Source organism: Macrobrachium rosenbergii, chromosome 42 (assembly GCF_040412425.1).
Source record: "Macrobrachium rosenbergii isolate ZJJX-2024 chromosome 42, ASM4041242v1, whole genome shotgun sequence".
Lineage (NCBI taxonomy): Eukaryota > Metazoa > Arthropoda > Malacostraca > Decapoda > Palaemonidae > Macrobrachium > Macrobrachium rosenbergii.
Window position 1 is genome coordinate 10763538 of NC_089782.1, and position 15567 is coordinate 10779104.

The 15567-nt window shown below is 36.5% G+C and overlaps 1 protein-coding gene across 21 annotated transcripts in view; it reads right to left on the reverse strand.

Moving 5' to 3' along the window:
• LOC136827939 (TOX high mobility group box family member 2-like) overlaps nucleotides 1–15567 on the reverse strand; it is a 1122506-nt gene that overhangs the window by 203850 nt on the left and 903089 nt on the right. The window contains exon 1 of one of the 21 annotated variants that reach the window (XM_067085472.1): nucleotides 6128–6175. The exons of the other annotated variants lie outside the window; for them this stretch is intronic. Within the exon in view, the coding sequence (XP_066941573.1) occupies nucleotides 6128–6160 (33 nt within the window). The 5' untranslated portion in view covers nucleotides 6161–6175. Of the gene's footprint in view, nucleotides 1–6127; nucleotides 6176–15567 lie in introns of those variants that run through there. 21 annotated transcript variants of the gene reach the window in all.

Below are 15567 nucleotides of genomic sequence, written 5' to 3' on the forward strand. Positions count from 1 at the left end.
GTAGGAAATATCTGATTATTCATTTAAATTCAGAACAGGTTTATCTTGGGTGATATCCCATAACATTAAGAGAGAGAGAGAGAGAGAGAGAGAGAGAGAGAGAGAGAGAGAGAGAGAGAGAGAGAATTTAAGAACCTCACAGGTTCTTGACATACAAGGAAAGTGGGACTGGCAGCAGAACGAAGACATCTTTGGTTGTAAGCCTTAGAGGTCAGAATTTATCTGAGGAAGGGGAAACACTCAAGGCAAGTATAATTACAATAAATATATTGTGAATGCTTAAGAGGGGAAACATTATTAGCAGATAAAGTTACAGCAAGAGAGAGAGAGAGAGAGAGAGAGAGAGAGAGAGAGAGAGAGAGATACGAGTAGCGTTCCATAATACCAGGAAACGAGAATGACCCACTCTTAGCAAGAGGTTCGGAAGGGAGAGAAAGCGAGATTTGTGACGACCGACATTGCAGTACCGAGTAAAAGAAGACAAAAAGAAATCAGGCGATATTGTTGAATTAAGTATAGATGAGAGGGGAACAGAAGAGGTTTAATATTCGGACAAAACATATACATACGGGTTGGTTTCAAAAACAGAGCTTCCATGCGTTACAGGACTTTTCAGTCAAACACCAATGCAATAAGAAGACAGAATTTGATAGCCATCACAAAGTAAATTCTAGAGTAATGCCTGAATGGAGAGAGTAAAAATAAAGAGGCAAAGACAAGAGAAGAGAAGAAAAGAAGAGCAGGAAAGAGACAAATGGAAGAGGAAACAATCAGGCCGTGCGACTTCACTTCTTCCCCGCTCGGCTCAAAGCCTCGTTCCTGGTGTGCCACTTAACACAAAGATATGTCCCGAGACTTCCATAAAACTGTCTATGACATGTTCCCCCGTAAGAATAGGCAAAACACGGTTCTATCTGAATACAGATGTCTCCAAAAATATCCGTAAGACAACTTTCGCCCTACTTGCACCGGTTTCAGAATAAAAGGAGTCGCCCAGTTTTAAGAACTATTATGTTTGAAATATACCATTTAAATATTCTGCCTTGAATGAAATAACACTACCTCATCGCTTTAAAAAGGAAATAAATAAAAAAAGTTTGAGATAAAAAGACGACAGCCATTAAACTAATTCTAAAGCAATTTAATGAAATTTGGAAATCTTCAATTTACTCGTAAAAACTCTTTGGGTGACGACTTGAAGTTCCCTAAGCATTTTAATAATTACATCTCTACCAACGCTGCTTCACAAAAGTTTCCTTAATGTATTTTCACAAAAGGACTGATTCCCATTCCATTTCTAGCAGGGCTGAGACAACGGCAAGGGGAGGGGGAGGAGGGGGACAGGACGCCCGGATCCCTCCTCTCTCGCCCTCACACTTCTACCCCACCTACCCCATTCCAAGTCCTTTTCTTTGTACACTTCTGTATCAAATTTCCATGAATTTGCTTTCATAAAATTTGATTATGTCGCCATGGTAACGGGGAGATATAAAAATACTCCATAGACACCGTCAAAGCGACGTAAGCAGCAGTTCTTGTCATCAAGGGAGACTCGTCCTTGCGCAAACCGTGAATAAGAGTTAATGCCTACCGTCTCAGGACACGTCCCAATGCGGCCCCTGTTGCTGTTTAGGCACCGAAAACAACATTTTCATTGGTTGCCTTTTTCATTTTTATCCGTTTTCTCTTTGTCTTTCGCTTGATTTTATTTACGTTCAAGGGAGGCAGTCCCGTTGTTTATTTTACTCTGGGGATGTTTATGGATTCGATGAGAGAGAGAGAGAGAGAGAGAGAGAGAGAGAGAGAGAGAGAGAGAGAGAGAGAGAGAGAGAGAGAGAGAGAGAGATACACGATAACTTTAATCATAAAAGTTGGTTAGGAAAGAATACTACTCTCTCTCTCTCTCTCTCTCTCTCTCGTGCACCAGGAACAACATTCGTTGGTTGGAAGGCTGGTGGCTGTGAGCGTGGCTCACTTCAAGCATGCACGAGATTTCTTTCATTTCGGTGTCGTTTTTAGGACATCCTATTCTTACGCCTCTGACCTTTCATTGCCTGGAATATTTGATTTCCATTCTTCATGTGATTTCCTTTAAGTGAAGTTTCAAGGTCTGGAATAAAGGCCGCCTAACTTGATATGTTTTTAAGAACAATTTTAAACGTAGTAGCGTTATTATATAATTATATCTCTTAAACTTATTATGAGTGACACTCTCCAACACTTTGTCGCACTTTTAATAACTTGAAGTACCACGTTTTCTTTCTTGTGAGTGGGACTTGAGCGTTAGGAGAAGCAACTTCCACTGACAAGCGTTTGCTCCCATTTAACATGAATGTCACTGCTCCTCATGGGAAGTATTTGTTAAGAGACTGTTTAAATGCAAGAGGTAAAATCTGATTGAAATGAAGCATTATGAGTGGTAATTTCCAGTTCTAGTGAAAAACAGGAGCGCCAATATTCATTTACATTATGACAAATGATTTTTATTTTGCGTGAAGATTATGAGCAACAATACTCTGTCCTTTTGAAGTTTTTAATCTCTGACGTAAGTGAAAATTTGCAATTTGTGTGAAGATTATGAGTGGCAACTGTCAGTCTGAGTGACGATTATGATAAGCAATTACTTGTCTGGGTGACGATTTAAGTGGCAATTTTAAGCCCGCGTGAAGATTATAAACAGTAACTTTCAGTCCTTTTTGAGATAATGAACGGCACTCTTCAGTTCTTGTGAAGAGCCATACCATGTTTTATCAGAAATCTTCTCCACACGGCATTCCTGGGGTACCCAAACACGCATAACACACTGATAACTGGAGGCGTGTTAACGACTGAGAACGTTAATCGACGCATTGGAAACAGGATTTTCTACATAGTCCTGAGCCCTAATTTTCAACTGATAAATTTTGTTCTAGCATTTATTTTGTATTTTAATATCCGAACTCATGTTGGCATTCGCACTCATATATCATTCGCCTGACAAATGATATATGATAGGAGTGACAGATGGCAAACGAAACTATAACAGTCTGAGGCTGAAAGATTAATTTTCACTAACCTCAGTCCCACATAAATAATAATAATAATAATAATAATAATAATAATAAATAATAATAATAATAATAATAATAATAACGAACGCTTTAAGTCACAAAAAAATAAAATATCAAGATTACCAAACCTACCATTAAAACCTCAGCTTAGTATTCACCGAGTCTCAAATCAGTAAATTCTTACAGCTCTCAGAGAGAGAGAGAGAGAGAGAGAGAGAGAGAGAGAGAGAGAGAGAGAGAGAGTGGGCTGGTTCATACCGTTCGATGGCGAGGAAAAGCAAACAAGTCTAAGAAAATTCACGTCACGTTCGACCAATCAGAGGCGCCACATTAAACCCAGAAAACACTTCGTTTTCCACCATCTGTAATCATAAGGTGTAAATGGCGCTGTTTTAGCCCACTGGAATCTCGCTTAAGAAGGCTCAACACTCAAAAGATATTATATTTCTTCTCGACGGCCGACGACGGCACTGGCAAAATACTCTACTCGTATCTATCAACAGCTTACAACGAGTGCGCCAATGAAAGGGGGGGTGGTTAATAAAGCTTTCCTCAAGGACTATAACTGATGTAAGTAGAATTCAAATAACGGGTACGTTCTGATTCCTCGAGCTGGTGCATATCGAAAACATAAACCCAAAGCACATACACACAAGAGATACTTTTAAAAATTTGGCTCTGTGCATGAAATCTAGAATGGAGTCGTGGTTCAAATGACAGAGACAAAGGACGATGGTGTAGAAGGTGAGGCAATATAAAACGAAGTGCGGAGAAGCGAGGAACAGAACCACTTGCTACTTTTCTTTCCACCATGAAAACTTTTCTTGACTTACTAAGGATGCTGAAAAACGCCCAGAAGACGGATAAGAATAAAGATCCTATTTCTATTTCCTACTCCTAATTACGACCCTGCAGGATAAATGGCGAACATCACACTACGTCGCTCGGACGGGTTCGGTTTCTCCGCTGGAATGACTTCGCCCGACATATACGGTCAAGCTAATTTCACAGACGTTAAGGAGCAGCACTTGATAAACATCGCCACACGTTCATCCGAATAAAATGGCCACGAACCGAGATTAGGTCTCGGATAAAAACTGCCTCTTTTATTCATTTAACTGACTCGTTTCTTTATCGGTGATCATGAGGTATCCAGATTGTCTTATATAAGTATGCTCTTGTATGAACATTTAGTGTATACACGCATAATTTTGCACACATAATCCACACTGTGAAAATGCTTCACTATAAGCCTTGGCTAGAGATGGGAAGTAAAGGAAGAAACCCTACTATTCCATGGTGGGATTCGAACCCTTGCACACTGGTAAGAGAAAGATAGCACTCGGCATATTGGGTTCAGTGTTTCCCACCCTTAATGGCCTCCGTGAGTAAAAATCTCTCTACCAAAGGAAAGGGCTTCAACATTCACTTCCCATCATGGATTCAAGGCTTGTAGGGAAAATTGTATCAGAAAAATAATGTAATTAACAAATTACAAGGTCACTAACAGACTAACAGAAGTAACAATATAAAGTTATATATATTTATATATATATATATAAATATATATATATATATATATATATATATATATATATATATATATATATATATATATATATATATATATATATATATATATATATATATATATATATATATATATATATACATATATATAAACGTAATCCAAGATACATACCAATAACAGGTATCTACCGTTATACGCGATATCCGCGCAGCTCAACAACTAGCAATAATGCCATTCTAAAACGACAGTCTGTAGGAAGAAGATATATGAGGTGGGAGGAGAAGGAGACTAAGAAGAGGCGGAGGAAAAAAAAAAAGGTGGAAATACAGTTGTAGTTAGCGGGAGTTTTAAGCGAGGTACGAGTACTGGGAGGAGAAAAAAAAAGAGGGAGGGGAGTCACGAGAGAGAGAGAGAGAGAGAGAGAGAGAGAGAGAGAGAGAGAGAGAGAGAGAGAGAGAGAAAAGTGCGGTGTTATAATAGTAATGATCCGTTTTCTATATGATGTTCCGTTATCCGGAAACTAAAATCTGCCTGACATGTTCATTTCCGGAGACGAGATTTATGGAAAAATATTCTTCCTGAATACAGAGCTCCCTTTCCTTCCCCCTTCCAAGATATCGCTAAGGGGAGTGAAGGGATGGGGAATTTAAGGGGGAGAGAAGGAAATAGGAAGAGCGGCAGTTTCTTATCAACGGGAGATAAGGGGAAAAATGGGAGAGATTCATTAGTCATGAGTTTTTACTTGGAAAGTCTTTATTTAAGAAACTACATTATTTTGATTTAATGTACATTACATTTTGAAACTTTTTGCCATTTCACGTAAAACATAACGATATAACGTACAACAGAGCCAACTGGTCACTTTCACTAGCAACGTACATACATACATAGGCTACATACATACATATATATATATATATATATATATATATATATATATATATATATATATATGAGTGTGTATATGTATATATATATCTATATATATATGTGTGTGTGTGTGCATACATACTGTACATACCAAATTCATTACTTACTTGCAGCAAACAAAAACATAACTCGAATCATACGAAATGAATAGCATAAAATACTTTGTATTTTCCTTGCATAAAATTTACATAGATATATATACACTTTAGTTTACATATGCACATACGTACTTGTAAACACTAATGCAAAAATAATGGCTGAAATTTTGTTCATACAAGAAAAAAATTGACATGAGTTCAAATAACGATTTTAAACAATCTACTACCATCTAAAGCTCGAATCTCCCCCTACCTAAAATGTGCGCACAATCAAATATCATAAACTTGAAGCATGACGAAATGCCATAACGCCAGAAAAATAGGTAAAGCATAATGATTAATAAAATATGCATGACGTTACAGCCCTCAAACAGCAAGAGAGAGAGAGAGAGAGAGAGAGAGAGAGAGAGAGAGAGAGAGAGAGAGAGAGAGAGAGAGAGAGGGGTAGGTTAGGAATTCAACTGTTCACAAAATACCTTGAGCGTGAAGGCAACAGACATCAAACGCTATAAACTTACCATTCCAGTACAGTGTTTGGAACCCCCATCCATATAAGCAAGCCCAAACTCGCTCAATTACTTGCATGCAATCGACCCCCTGGAACACCCATGAGTCGAATGTTGACGAACACACATTTCTCCTTACCTGTTGGGAGAGAGAAAAACGTGACAATATATTCCAAAGGTTCTAATCAAAGAGCTACAATTATAAATCAAGCGGAATTGGTTTTTACGGTATGCTGACTCATAAGCGTTAGTATAAAAGGAATGAGTTATTAGAGTACGTGAACTGACCACTGAGAAAGAATACATGTCGGCATTAGCCTAGATTAATTTAACATGTCATAAATACAACTTCAACACGATTTCTAACCAAACACTAATCTGTAAATGTTCTTATATGCAAAGTAAATCAGCGATTAAAATTAAAACACTTTTATCAAAATAGAATGTTCATGCTCGCAATACTTCAGTAACGAATCAAAACCCACAAAGACTATCTTTCAGTAAATAAATATCTCACTAAATACTACTTCATTTGGTTCCTGGTGTAGATATTAATACAAGACCTGTACTGAGTACCAGCCTTTTGCATAACATGAAATTATACTATCATCATCAACGATTGGAAAAAACAATTATTAGTTGGAGTAGTATTAATTCCAAACAATTATTAGTTGCAGTTGCAGCAGTATTAATTCCAAACAATTATTAGTTGCAGTAGTATTAATTCCAAACGATTATAAGTTGCAGTAGTATTAATTCCAAACAATTATTAGTTGTAGCAGTATTAATTCCAAACAATTATTAGTTGTAGCAGTATTAATTCCAAACAGTTATTAGCTGCAGCAGTATTAATTCCTAACAATTTTTAGTTGCAGTAGTATTAATTCCAAACAATGATTAGTTGCAGCAGTATTAATTCCAAACAATAGATTAGTTCAAACAATTTTAGTTGCAGTATTAATTCCAAACAATTTTTAGTTGCAGAATCCAAACAATTTTAGTTGCAGTATTAATTCCAAACAATTTTTTAGTTGCAGTTGTATTAATTCCAAACAATTTTTAGTTGCAGCAGTATTAATTCCAAACAATTATTAGTTGCAGCAGTATTAATTCCAAACAATTATTAGTTGCAGTATTATGAATTCCAAACAATTTTTAGTTGCAGCAGTATTAATTCCAAACAATTTTTAGTTGCAGTTGTATTAATTCCAAACAATTATTAGTAGCAGCAGTATTAATTCCAAACAATTATTAGTTGCAGCAGTATTAATTCCAAACAATTATTAATTCAGTAAACAATTCCAAACAATTTTTAGTTGCAGCAGTATTAATTCCAAACAATTTTTAGTTGCAGTTGTATTAATTCCAAACAATTATTAGTAGCAGCAGTATTAATTCCAAACAATTATTAGTAGCAGCAGTATTAATTCAAAACAATTATTAGTTGCAGCAGTATTAATTCCAAACAATTTTTAGTTGCAGTTGTATAATTCCAAACAATTATTAGTAGCAGCAGTATTAATTCCAAACAATTATTAGTTGCAGCCGTATTAATTCCAAACAATTATTAGTTGCAGCAGTATTAATTCCAAACAATTTTTAGTTGCAGCAGTATTAATTCCAAACAATTATTAGTTAGAGTAGTATTAATTCCAAAACGTCAACAGAAGCGGAGCCCTCCTCCACAGATAAATACGGAAACTTGCGTAGAAAACGAAACGAACTAAACTAGTTGCACTAAGCGAAAGTTCTCCCAGGTAATGAGAACGAGGATCTACACTTGATTTTCACCGTCGATAAAACATGACGATAAACCTGATTATCAGGCACGCAAGATTTCGTGAACCAGCCGCACGAATTAGGCACGAAACTTACGAATGTTCCTTTCCACAATATTGACAGTAAAGAAAGAAATATTAGTTCATCAACCGGTTGGAAAGGAAACTATTTTCCGAGAAGTCGTCGATAAATCATTAAACAAAAGGTCATATTATCGTCATATGATACATAAGTATGATATTACATATCATTGTGAACTCAAAAGCTTAAAAACAAAGGGGGCATAATACCACGTGAAGGGGATTGGGATGGAGGGTGGGGGAATGAATCAACTTAATAATCGGTAAATTTGAACATCAAATATTCATGAATTAACCTTCATAAAATCACAGAGCTGCCTCATACATATACACAACTACCGTGTGTACAGAACTGCTTGGCAGCGATTTAGTAGAGCTGGCGGGCTTAAACGTGTGTATTTTCTTGAAGTACACCTTGTCTCTGATTTAATTATTTTTCATCACCGTGTTCACGTTTCTAGTTACATACACACCACGCAATATATATATATATATATATATATATATATATATATATATATATATATATATATATATATATATATATATATATATATATACATATATATATAATATATATATATATATATATATATATATATATATATAATGTGTTTGTGTGTGTGTGTGAAGATAATACCAATCATGTTTTGATGAAGTATTGCTAACCCAATGCTTGTCTCAATTATGGCTGTGACCCACCACAGTCGATGAACTACCAAGTGCACAATGAAGTGCTCAAACAGACAGAAGCCAAATGGGATTTCCACGAAACGTGCCTCCTTCGCCGCTCGCCCCCCCCCCCGCCCTGGAATCGGCTCCTAATCAATTATGTTGGGTGAGGGGAGTACGACGACCATGAAGTAAGGAAACGCCAAAAAGACCCAGAAGGAATCCAGTGATAAGGCGTTTCATAGTTGCAGGACGATGAAAGCGAGGAAATCAGAGGAAGGAAGAGAATGTCTAAGCCGGGGAATAAATAAATACAAAATCGCCAACCGAGAGAGTAAATGACACCACATAACGCCACATACCTTGAGACTAATCAATACATCAATTAATCCACAGAGCAAAAGTGTGAAGTGTGGTCTGACAAGTGTGTGTGCCTACATACATACATGCATACACTCATACATACATAATGCATATGCATGCATACATGCAAACACACTTCGTATGCAAAATTATACTGACGCATGTAATTACACTTGACAATATACATGTATATGGTTGACATCAAAAGATTTAAAACGATATATTATTATTCGCCGGTAAAGGTCCCGAGGGGCTTTCAAATACCAACACGATCGTTTCTGTGAGTGCACACAATAAAAAAGAAAAAATATATATCTTTCTGCCGTAAATCATATTTTATGTGATTTTTATAACACTTTTAATTACCCCATAAATGAGAGCGTTTTCAAACGACCGCGGTTAAATAGCTTTACTAACTATGTTGTATATTAAAGAATGCCCATTAACATTGTTCCCAGTCCCATGAGTTCTGTTATTCTCACTCACAGACACTGAATGATGAATAACGACGAATGAAGCAAGAGACAGCCATGTGAGTGATGCTGAATAACAGCAGAGTTGTTTAAAATGGCTGACATCACGGCAAGTCTCTCTCTCTCTCTCTCTCTCTCTCTCTCTCTCTCTCTCTCTCACACACACACACGCACACACACACATGCCACACGGGTCTGGCGCACACATCAATAGCAAACGAGACGTTTTCATTTTGAAATCTGGAAAACAAACAATTCGGGCGAAATCTGCCTTCAAGATTTTCCGCGCGGAGCCACAATAAAAGGCGCGATATTCCAACAGACTATACATAATATTTTCCGAAGGACGACGACGCCTCCGGTTATAATATGGCAGATGGCGGAGCGACGACGGGCATTTCTTTCCAAAGCGTTATTTGGCGACCCCCATTTAATTACAGACGGCGAGAAGAACAAGGGCGCGCAGAATGCCCGAAACGAAGGCGTGCGAATGCATTCAATTAAAGGAAAACGTCTAAAAGAGTCCCTTAATGAAATCATTTTGTCTACTAAGCATTATCGCGATGGAAATTTAATCATAAGCGCATTACACCGTTTCTCTCTCACCTCGCTCCTGTTTTCATTCACCAAATGACAATTTCTCTCTCCCCGTTCCCTTAATTACAGATATCGGATGACCCTTCGTATCGCCTTGGCTCCTTTTTCTCTTTAATCCGTTCTCTAATTCCTCTTCCTTCCTTCCTTCCTCTTCCCCTCTTATTTCACACGCACACGTACAAACAGACACACACTCTCCTTCTGTTCTGCTTCTCTCTTTAAGTCTCTCTTTCTCTCTCTCCTGCTATCCATCTCTCTTTTCCCAATAATAAATTTATCTAATTCTGTACGCCTTCTCTCTCTCTCTCTCTCTCTCTCTCTCTCTCTCTCTCTCTCTCTCTCTCTCTCTCTCTCTCTTTTCTGTATTTGTAGCACATGCATTAAGAATTATTGTTCACTGTCTTCGCAGGACACTTACATCACAGGATCATTTTCCATTTAGATATTCAACTATATTTCGGGGCTGTCACCTTCAGACGCTAATTGTCGATTGTTTCTTCACAAAACATTCTGAAGAGCCCAGTTCTTAAATCAAAATACAATATAAAATTTTTCATAAATTCATATACGCAATAATTTTCGGGGAATAAATCAATGCATCTAAGTACTTCTCAATACCTTTTACGGCATATAGTCAAATTTAAAGCCATTATGGATTACCTTACAATTAATATAGAAACCAAGCATACATCAGCATCGAACCATTATTTAGAAATATCGTTTTCTTAGTCAATTTTATCCCCAATTATAAAAAATTCAAATGCTTCCATTAAATATATTCGACAGCTTCTTTGAGAGAGAGAGAGAGAGAGAGAGAGAGAGAGAGAGAGAGAGAGAGAGAGAGAGAGAGAGAGAGAGAGAGAATGATCGGGGATTTCCCTTAATGGTGCCAATCTTGCCTCAAGAGATGCTGCTAAGAAAATCGATGTCAGAAGTGATAATGAGGGAGAGCTCAAGCGAGAGAGCGAGAGAGAGAGAGAGAGAGAGAGAGAGAGAGAGAGAGAGAGAGAGAGAGAGAGAGAGAGAGGATAACGTCATGAAGATAATTACCTTTTATTGACACCTACAGATCGTCACATTATATTTACGTTGCTGAAAGAAAATCATTCATTCATACCCCTGAAAAAGCAAGTCCCTCATGACCACTTGCAATAAAATTCATTAGCGCCGCTTTAAAGTAAGCGCAATGAACATAAGAAACACATTAGGAAGCTTGAATAAAATACTTTTCTGGCCATAAACAAAACCCTCCACGCTGTCAAACACGAAACAAAAACGCTGCAAAGAAACACGCCAACAACGAAAGAGGGACTTCCCCGAGCCGACTAAACTTAACAGAGAAAATAATAAAACAATACGGCTTGTATCCATGGCAGCCTTTAGTAAGCTAATACAAACCGTGCTCGCATGACAGCCAACATGCAATATTAAATGTCATGGCTACATAATTCAACATTGCTATACACACTGACTCGATATCAGTCAAATTGCACGTCACACTTATCACGGGTTGTAGCTATCTTTCCATCCACCTAACACAAAATGCAATACAGCGTTACAAAAGCAGCCACTCTTCCGTATGAGACATGTATATACGCATTTGTGTATAATGACAGCGATTCTGCTTTAATTTACGCATCTGCGCTCTAAAGTCTTTATTCTTTTCTATCTATACTTTCATCTTGATTGAAGAGACTATGAATAAACGGGGTACCGTGCAAAAGGAAGACATATTAACTGCAAGCTAAAATTCCTCGTTCAATTCATATGTTTCGGAAGCGGATACACGGCGGATAATGCAAGAGAAATGCCATACAAACATGAACTGGGCTCAGAATAAAGGCTGATATCCGAATCACTATATTCTTCACATCAACAAGTTCTCTGCAACTTCCAAGGTTTATATAAATATTATTATGTCCTTTTCTTTATGATCTAAACTTGACGGTAAGCTGAATGATATATGACCACCATTTTTATACACAGCAGAATTCTGATTCAGGGCACCATACAATAACTGACAATTTTGATTAAAGTCATATGGTACGTTCACTTCCATTGCAAGTACAGTGTAATTACAATGCCTACATGCAATGAAAGTCCAATGAAAAATGCTTTAAGCATTACAACCGTCAACCGAGCTCTAAGGTTTACAAGCAGTTCTTGTGATTTGAAAGAATCTGATTGAACGCTGCTATCAAAGATTGAATCTAAATACATATAAATATATATTGAAGCACTGCTTTAAAAGTAGGCTAATAAATAAATATACTTCAGCTATTCTGTTTTTATGAATCTATATATATATATATATATATATATATATATATATATATATATATATATATATATATATATATATATATATATATATATATATATATATATATATATATATATATGTGTATATACATATTTATATATATATATATATATATATATATATATATATATATATATATATATATATATATATATATATATATATATGTGTGTATAGACCACATGGTTAACAGCAAAGAATGGCGTGATACGTGTCGAAAGGGCTGGCGTGGTCGAAAAGGAAGATTAGTGTAATTTGAAGGTTTAAGCAGGCAGCGAGGATAATCGAAGACAGGGTGGTGTCTGACACTGAAAACAATGAAATTTCTCATTAACCATTCGGTCAAATATCACACACTATATCGACATCGAAAAGTTTCTCTGCTCAAACTACTACGCATATTATACCACAGAAATGTTCATTTTAGGTCTTCATTCCACAGGAAGACTGGCGTAAAAGCCTGTGAGAACCATGTTTACAAAACCTTCAGATTCGAAACTTTTCCAGAGAAATTCATTCAGAGGATCAGAATTTGACGAACAAGAACGCATCGATCTTCGTGTAGCGGCTTCGAAGCACCGAAAGATTACTTAAGGAACTTTTACCAACACAGACTATTGAAGCGTTTAATAGAACTTAGTCACAGTTTTATTATACTCCATTTCAACGCAAAGGTGCAAATCACAGAGGTAAGGGATATTTAATTCTAAAAAAAGAAAAACAAAAAGCTGACGATAAAAAGACAACAAAAGGAACTTAAAAAGACTTGTTTACTGACCGCGGAAGTAAAGCGCAAATGCCGAAGTTGTTATATTCTCTGTAAATCAACTTATTTCAGTTATACCCCATTTTTTTTTTTTTTTTTTGGTCCTCTTTCATCGAACAATATATTCATAAGACTTCAGTCAGATGTCTCAATAACGCAACAACACACTCATACATTGCTGACGCACGTGCACGAACACGCAAACGAACGCACTCAGAGAGAGAGAGAGAGAGAGAGAGAGAGAGAGAGAGAGAGAGAGAGAGAGAGATATGAAAAAAATAATTTCAGATTCTGGCACTGGCAGCTGGCTTAAGTATGCCCATCAAAAAATTGCCAGCGTCATCGACAAATCTTATTGGCAGCTAACTCTTCCTTGCAAGCCCTTGATAGACTAACTAGTCAGAGAGAGAGAGAGAGAGAGAGAGAGAGAGAGAGAGAGAGAGAGAGAAACTCTTGCCTGTAGGAAAGAACAGGACTTAAAGAAAGAACTCTTCGCTGCTTAGAAAAATTTCAAGCGCTACATCTAATTTTTAAACATAACATCGACATATGGTTTTCTAAAAAGAGGAAAATAACATGGAATCCTTTATCTTATTCAAGTTCTCTAAGAACCACAAAAGGGTATGAAACCTAAGGCTGTCAAGTCATGCAAGGTAATATAATTGAAACAGCTATAGAAACCACCAAATGCCAACAGTAAATTACATTAGTGGCCCAACCATGTGATGGAACGGAGCTAAATTTAGATTTGCAAGCTCTCGTAGGAATGAGAGCGAAAAAGCTAGCAAAATAAAAATCTTATGTATTACGTTCATGAGGATTTGAAAAGTAGACCGATGCTGGAAAAGCAATGCAATCACACTTCAAAAAGGACCACCAACAATGGACCACACGTCTGAAAAGTCAATGCAGCGTAAGAAAGCTTTCTAGAGGGATGATGTAACATTTCTTAATAATATGTCTCATGTCAGAAGACGGCAACAACACTACCAACTTTAATCATTCAAGACCTGGATGTGGCACCCGTTCAAGCGGTCGCATTTGAAAAATACTCGTCCTTTTATCTACGAGTATCTCTAAAACTGTATTTTTACATTCGTGTGCACTCAAGTACCTGCAAAACGAGTTTTGAGAAGTAATATTCTCCGGGGGAGCTTTCTAAAGCCTCCTGCCTATATTCCATTTCATTTCTCCAATGAAAAAGTCTACCGAAGAGAGAATGCAATGCCCGCCTATTTTGTTTAATGTCAAAGTAAAAAGACATTAATTTCGAATGTCATAAGCCCGGGAACTGGGAAAACAAAAGTAAATAAATAAATAGTGCATCCTGATGAAGTGTATGTTAAATACACAAGAGCGCTAAGTACTGATGATTTTATAATTATTATTTTTCTTTTGGGGGGAGGCCCCTCGGAATACATGTGGTCGCCTACACACACACACACACACACACACACACACACACACATATATATATATATATATATATATATATATATATATACACATACATAAATATACACATATACATATGTAAACGCCAAGTTCTTATAAAAATGTAACGAACAAAACTTATTGTTTTAACAAAAACAATATTTTCTATTCTCTTTCCATGCATAATAATCTGTTCAGTGTGGCTGCAGTTTCCCAATCTTCCACACTCGAAGACTACACGAAACACGACTTGGCAAAATTCGTTACCCTACAACTCATTCGGGTCACCTGCAACAACGTTCCTCAGCACAAACACATTAGTATTCTGAGAAATGCGTGTGTGATCAAGAGAGTTTGATGCTTGTGCCACTCAATTACTTTAAAGGAAGTGCTGTAGAAACGGGAACGCATATATGCTCGTTCAAGACAAATTAGCGACAATACACCTACCTACATACAGAGCTTTTAAATAATAAAATAACCAAACACTTAAAAAAGTACAGAGCCAAAATAAAACATCTTACTTAATCTTTGAGATTAAAAATGATATCGTGTCCTTATTTCCTCATATGAAATCCATAGGGTTCTTAGCTGCATAATACAAGGCTTTTAATGTAAAATTCTCTTCCATCAAAATCCTCAAGAAAAAATCTCCAAATATTCTGAATTAAGTAAACTAAAAAACTAAACAGAAAAAAAGATCAGAGCAGACAGCCATAAACCCCCGTCCCCACCCCTCTGAATAAACAGTAATAAAAAAAGCTATAAACTCTTTAAAATCCATTAATCGTGCGTATAGTCTTTTTTTAAACCCTGTGGAATCACAAAAGAAAACTCATTCTGTTAGAATTAACGCTATCAATCTAGAAAACTTTTTTAATTCAAAAGATTTCCCTTCCATAGAAGTTATCATTTTAAAATGGCGGCATAAAACCCAATATACGAAAGAGAACACACATTTTCAA